The sequence below is a fragment of the Eschscholzia californica genome, unplaced genomic scaffold, assembly GCF_041429995.1.
Source record: "Eschscholzia californica isolate CP2 unplaced genomic scaffold, dmEscCali1.0.p SCAF_3, whole genome shotgun sequence".
NCBI classification, from domain to species: Eukaryota; Viridiplantae; Streptophyta; class Magnoliopsida; order Ranunculales; family Papaveraceae; genus Eschscholzia; species Eschscholzia californica.
Genome location: NW_028238420.1, coordinates 64,629,180 through 64,635,436, shown reverse-complemented (window position 1 = coordinate 64,635,436; position 6,257 = coordinate 64,629,180). Strand labels below are relative to the sequence as shown.

At 34.4% G+C, this 6,257-nt stretch overlaps 2 protein-coding genes across 2 annotated transcripts; both read left to right on the top strand.

The window, feature by feature from the left end:
* Positions 1-2,311: 2,311 nt before the first annotated feature.
* On the top strand, positions 2,312-3,108 carry LOC147553318 (uncharacterized). The gene is made up of 2 exons (XM_086668704.1): positions 2,312-2,559; positions 2,682-3,108. The coding sequence occupies exons 1-2, from the start codon at positions 2,312-2,314 to the stop codon at positions 3,106-3,108; spliced, it is 675 nt and encodes a 224-aa protein (XP_086524830.1).
* Positions 3,109-3,551: 443 nt separating this feature from the next.
* LOC147553317 (putative F-box protein At4g38870) lies at positions 3,552-4,796 on the top strand. Its single transcript, XM_086671949.1, has one exon. It carries the CDS (start codon positions 3,622-3,624, stop codon positions 4,711-4,713), a length of 1,092 nt encoding a protein of 363 aa, XP_086528075.1. The 5' UTR covers positions 3,552-3,621; the 3' UTR covers positions 4,714-4,796.
* The last annotated feature ends 1,461 nt before the right edge of the window (positions 4,797-6,257 follow it).

Genomic DNA, 6,257 nt, shown 5'->3' with positions numbered 1-6,257 from the left:
TATCCCCAGACATGTTATAATGTTTCTGCAAGTGGCTAGAATGGTCCGTTATCGAGATTACCGTTTCTTCATGCGCACACAAATTACATTCAGTAGGTAGATGTTGTTGGAATTTCGAAATAAAACTCTCAGATTTGAATTTAGAAATTGAGAGGAAGAAACTTTTGACAAGGTAAAATTTTAGAGAATGACATTGCATTTTCTGCCTAGAATTAACAACCAGGTAAAAAAGTTTGCTCACAATGAGAAATTCGTGACTTAGGGGAGCAACAAAGACTTGCACCTACAGGTATGAGCTCAAGCTTAGTACCTATGTGGAGTTCTCGAGGGCAACCCGCTCGGGAGCTTATGGAGAGGGAACACCACATTGGATAATGGCTAAATGAAGACAGATAGATCCATTATTCCGCTACGCACTCTGTATACAAACATGGATGATTGATAAGGAGAAAAATAAAAAGTGGGTATAATCATAAGTTAATACCTGAACTTTTGAGTTTTCAAAGTGGGAAGAGAAGAAAGGGAGATTAGGTTTTCCATCTTGAGTGACCCAATCAGTACAAGAGTTCCACCCATCATCCATCATCAATCCAGTTAGAACAACAGGTTGATTCTTCTCTAGATATGCAATATATAAGTAAATAATGTAATAAATTTAGGCCATTGTTTTGGGGAAAGCATTAAAGTTTCTGGGGAAGACGGTGCAAAACAAAAAAAATTAAACCAAACACTCCTTTAATGTCGCCGGAAAAAGTCGCCGGTCGGATGTTACCGGCGACTTCACCATCTTCTCTTCTCTTTCTCTCTCTTCTCCCTCTTTTCTCTTTCTCTCTCTTCTCCCTCTTTTCTCTTTCTCTCTCTTCTCCCTATCTTCTTCTCTTTCTTCTCTTTCTCTCCGACAAAGGGGAGGAGCCCCTTCGCCGGAGCTCGTCTGGTTTGAAAAACCAGACGAGATCTGGTTGTTCAAACCAGGCGACTGGTTTGAAGATCAAACCAGGCGACTGGTTTGAAGATCAAACCAGGCGGGATCTGGTTTGATCAACAAACTAGACCTCCGGCGAAGGGGCTCCTCCCCTTCGCCGGAGATGGAGAATCAAAAAAAAAAAAAAATTGTCGCCGGAGAAAAGAAGAAGAAGCTGAAAAGGATTTGGTTGTTTGGGGGAAATAAAAAAATCAATTTTTTTTTTGTTTCCACCCAAAACTTCACACCCTGGAAACTATATAGCTTTCCCCGAAGCGTTGGCCTAAATTTATTGGGTTTTAGGCCTCTTTCGTGTTGTTGAACTTTAGGCTTCTTTCATGAATGGTTTATATTAGGCGGTTATCGTGCTTTTCACGTCTTCATTATGTATCAATGCTTTGTAACGACTAACATAGATCGTAGTCGATTAAAAAAAAATTGAAGGTCGTCAGAATAGCTATTTGCGGGAAACCAGAACCATAGGGGCTTTAGGCTGGTTCTTGTTAAATTTCAGCAGTTATCGTGTTTATCACATCTTTGATGTATTAACATCATTGTAATGAATATACTACATCGTAGTCAATTTCCAAAAAGATAAAAATAATAATTAGGTTTATTATAATTATTCTTATTCGTTACTAAACTAAAATAACATATATTTTGTGTTTGGTCTCTGACTCTAACTTTTTTTTTTTGAATTGGTAAGCGTGTGCCTCGAACCCTTGACTCTAACTTTTAAATCCTATTATTCTTATCCGTTACTAAACAAATAAAAGAAACCGTTTGAAACATGAATTCGAGAAATCATGAATCCCAATGACTCCTGAATCTATGAATTCAAAATTTATTCATCTAAATGCACCAAAATTGAAAATTTACAAATATTATGTATCAATTATAAAAATATATAAATATTCATTTTACATATTGTTGTAGATCATTTTAAGAATCGAATTGCAACTCACTACCGACAAGATTATTGTAGACATAGTCAACATTCGAATATGAAAGATAAGATTATGTTTTACTTTTTTCATCCCATTTTCCTTTAATAGATTTTCAAGATTGAGGATTATATTTCAAACACTAACATACATCTTTATTTTTGTACAGTTTGTATTCCATAGAAAACGTTGTACTCAACATGGAAATATAAACATATATATAGTATGAAAATACTAAAAATCTATTTTCTTTAATATTTCAAACATTCAAAAAAAACAATACCTTATAAAACTTCAATCTTTAATCTATAAATAGAGAAACTTGGTTACAACAAAGATATAGAAAAACTCATTCACTTTTAGTCTACTTGTTTCTTCCTCAACTCTATCACTCATAACGGCTCAAATGAACTTCTTGAAACTCTCGTTCTCTCTATTTGGTCTCCTTATATCCGCACTTAGTCCAAGTCTAGCAAGTGATAATAAAGCCTTCACTTTTCCTTCGACTTGTGGACGTATAGAGTGTCCCAGCTTCGATGTCATTGATTCTGGAAATGGCTTTGAAATTCGTCGGCTCAATTCATCCACGTGGATATCCACTTCTCCTATCGAGAACATCTCCTTTGTTGACTCCACCAAAACTGGTTTCCGACAGTAAGAATTAGAATACTCTTCATATATCTAATCTTAAAATTTCTTTTCTTATCATTATTTTTTTTAAATATATCTATTGTCAGAGAAAATTTTGTCTAATTAAAATATTAATTTTTTTACAGGCTATTTGATTATATTCAAGGGAAGAACAGTAATAACAAGAAGATAGCGATGACAGCTCCAGTACTAACTCATATCACTCCAAGTGATGGTCCTCTATGTGATTCCTCATTTGTTGTTAGCCTTTACACCCCTAAAGAGAATCAAGCAAATCCACCTACTAGTGACGGGTTATCTGTTAAGAAGTGGAGTACCAAATATGTTGCTGTTAGACAATTTGGTGGGTTTGCATCTGTTGACTCTGAAGTTGGAGAAGAAGCTGCAGCACTACATGCTAGTCTCGCAGGGTCTAAATGGTTGCCTCTCATTGAAAAAAGTCGGGGTACCAACTCTACTAAATCTAATTATACTGTGGCCCAGTACAGTTCTCGGTTTGAATATCAGAACAGAGTTAATGAGATTTGGTTGTTGTTTGACCAAGAAAAGTGAAGAAGACCATGAAAGTATGACAACAAATTAAGTAGCTTAGTTAAATCAAGATTCAATAATGTGAGTTTATAATGATTCTAGTTTACATTTATTTGTCATATATTCTTGTGTAACGCACGATGAACGTACATCCTAACAGTGGAACATTGATATATTTTTTTATTGAAAATGAGGAATATTTGACTTATATATTGTGTGTTTGGCTTTTGTTGAAAATTGAGAGACAAAACGGAATTGACCCAACAAGACATTGTATGCGCCCATCACGCACAAAGCCTCTTCAAAAGTTGGCTGTGAAAGGGCGCCTACACGAAAAAAGAATACAAAGTTGGAAACCAAGATTTTGATTACTATTTATTGTGAGAGAAAATCGGAAAAGAGATTTTATTTCCAATCACAATTTCTTCTATTTATTCACTGCAAAACAAAACCTAGATGAGATACTAAGGAAGGGAAAGAAACACGCAGGCAGAGAAGTAGAAAGAGAAAACCGTGAAGAAGAGGAAGAAGACTATGGACAAGGCTGATGGTATTGGTGATTTTTTAGCATGTGAGATATTGAGTAGACTTCCAGTAAAGTCACTGATGCGTTTTAAATCTGTATGTAGATATTGGCAGTATTTAATTCGACACGATTCACACTTTCATGATTTATATCACACCCGATCAAAAAGTAACTCTATGATTCTCGTTCGTACAGTACGACCTTCAGTTTCTTTATCTACAATGCAATTACATGAAGCAAAAAGTCAAACCCATGATATAAAAGTATGCCGGTTCGAACGTTTAATGCCCGTAAATGGTTTGTTATGTTTTCGCCACTTCAGATTCATTTATGTTTACAATCTCAGTACAAGAGAGAAAAGACTATTGGGAACAATAGAGGGGGAAAGAGAAATAAATCGTAATCTTAAAAAATTAGGTAATTACTGCCTTGAAAGATATGGATTCGGATTTGATCCTATCACTTCAGTATATAAAGCCATTCGCATATGGTATCCGTGGTCGTTGGATGTTAGCCAAAGGTTTTGCGAGATATTTACACTAGGCGAAGACAATTGTTGGAGAAGGGTTTATGAGAAACTACCATGTGAGATTGACAAAGTAGGTTGGATTTATACAAATGGTTTCATATTTTGGAAGCCTTATCCAGCCGAGTACAATGACAGATATAAAAAGTTTATAGTGGCATTTGATGTTAGGAATGAAAAATTCGAAACGATATCAACCCCTATTCCTGTCAAGAGCATGGATGATTTGTTAGAGGTAGACGGATGTTTATCTCTATTATACAAAGACACAAATAACACTTTAAAGATGTGGATACTACGTGAAGATTCTTATGATAAGAAGAGTAGTAATTGGATTGAAGAAACTATTCACTTTAATTGGAAAGAAAATGAGTGGGTTTTTCGAGTTGAAGCAATTGCCGGGACAGACCTAATTATCATTGGACTCCAACAAATAGCTACAAGCAAACCAAGTCGTGTTTACTACCATTATGATCGGAAAAGGAAGATATCCAAAGTGGTAGAAACCCTTCGTCATGCCTCCTCAATGACAAGTTATGTCACAAGTTTGGTTTCTCTTAGAAAGCAAAAATAAGACGTGCATTCCTTACTCTGCATCAATTCTTAATTTTGTATAAGTTACTAGAGTATAGACATTTATTTTTATATGTTTCTTCATTGATTAGTTTGATTTACATTCTTTTGCGGTTTTACCAACAATTCTTTTAACTAAAAGACCCACTTCTTTATTCATCCCGTCCCAACCCCTTGGAGTGTTGGAGTCGAAAAAGCTATTTATTTTAACCAACCCCTCTAAATTCCCATTTTCATAAACCACGAGAGAGTCCCTACTACACCCCTTGTAGGGGTTTAACACGAATAGGACCATTGCTTTCAGCAAGTTGTTATTCTTCACAGAATTGCATAAATGCAACTATTTTAACAACATTATGAAGCCAATAATAAGCATTCCTAGATAACAAGTGGTTTTAGAGAGGCAAAGAAGCAAAACCTATTTTTGTTTGGCATGAAAACTAAGTGGGACTGTTAAGGAAATAGTATTTGATACTTGAGGTTATTATGGGCGGATCACCTAAAGGACTTAAAAAAACTTTTTCTGTTAAAATAGGACCCCAAACCCTTTTAGTGTTTTATTTTGGACTAAAAACTCGTGGCCAAATGTTATTAGTTCACAAATCATATGATTTACTAGGGTTATTTTCTGTTTGACTCTCTAACTTATGACCAATATCCTGTCTTACCCCCTAATTTATGTAAAATGATTATATAGTGCCCTTTTTAAGTTTATGGCACTTTAATCATCCATTGACGGTTAACACTTCATGTACTTCAATTACCTTGGACTGGATTGACTCCACATATAAACCATCAATGACATCAAATTTGTAGAAATTATCTATTATAGATTCTGTCATTCAATTTACAGATTGTCCTTTTGAAGAACCTTAATCAACTAAGGTCTTTTTAAGTTCTATAGAGAGAGAAAGAGTACATGAAAGGAGGCGAAAAATATAACCTAGAGTAGTAAAGAAGTCTTTTGGGGTCGAAGAAACCACATGATTGACTCTCTTACTTCTGGTATATCATTTATAGGATTCAATTCTTATTTTATTTTCAAGTTCTAAAGTCTTTTGTTGTTTTTTTTAAAAGAGGAGAAAAGATGAAGTTGAAAGAGATGATAGAGAAGAAGATGTAGACGATTGAGAAAATGGTGAGAGGAAAAGGGGAGAAAACGAGAGAGGGGAAACGAATTTGTGAAAAAAAAATATTAGTTGAAAATGTATAGGGAAGAAACATATAGAGTTTAGAGAGAAAATTAAGACAAACAAAAAAAAGATTATGCATGAGAGAGAAAATTAAAAAGGAAAAAACTGGACTTTTGTTAATGGAGATTCATGGTAGAAATAAGATGTTGAAAAATAAGAGATCAAACAAAAAAGCGAAGTAAAAAAAGTAACTAGTTTAAATAAGGGTAATCATGGAAATATGTGATATATAATTAAGAGTCAATAGATTATAGATGGTTACGGTAGTTTAAATAAGGGATAACATAAAAAAGAGAAAAAAAATTTAAAAAAAGTTGGACCTTTGTCAGTGGAGATTCATGGAAGAAATAAG

Excerpts from the sequence above, each read along its gene's own strand:
- LOC147553318 (XM_086668704.1), top strand. The coding sequence starts at position 2,312 with ATGAACTTCTTGAAACTCTCGTTCTCTCTATTTGGTCTCCTTATATCC. Across the intron at positions 2,560-2,681 it reads ACCAAAACTGGTTTCCGACA|GCTATTTGATTATATTCAAG; the intron begins GTAAGAATTAGA and ends ATTTTTTTACAG.
- LOC147553317 (XM_086671949.1), top strand. The coding sequence starts at position 3,622 with ATGGACAAGGCTGATGGTATTGGTGATTTTTTAGCATGTGAGATATTG.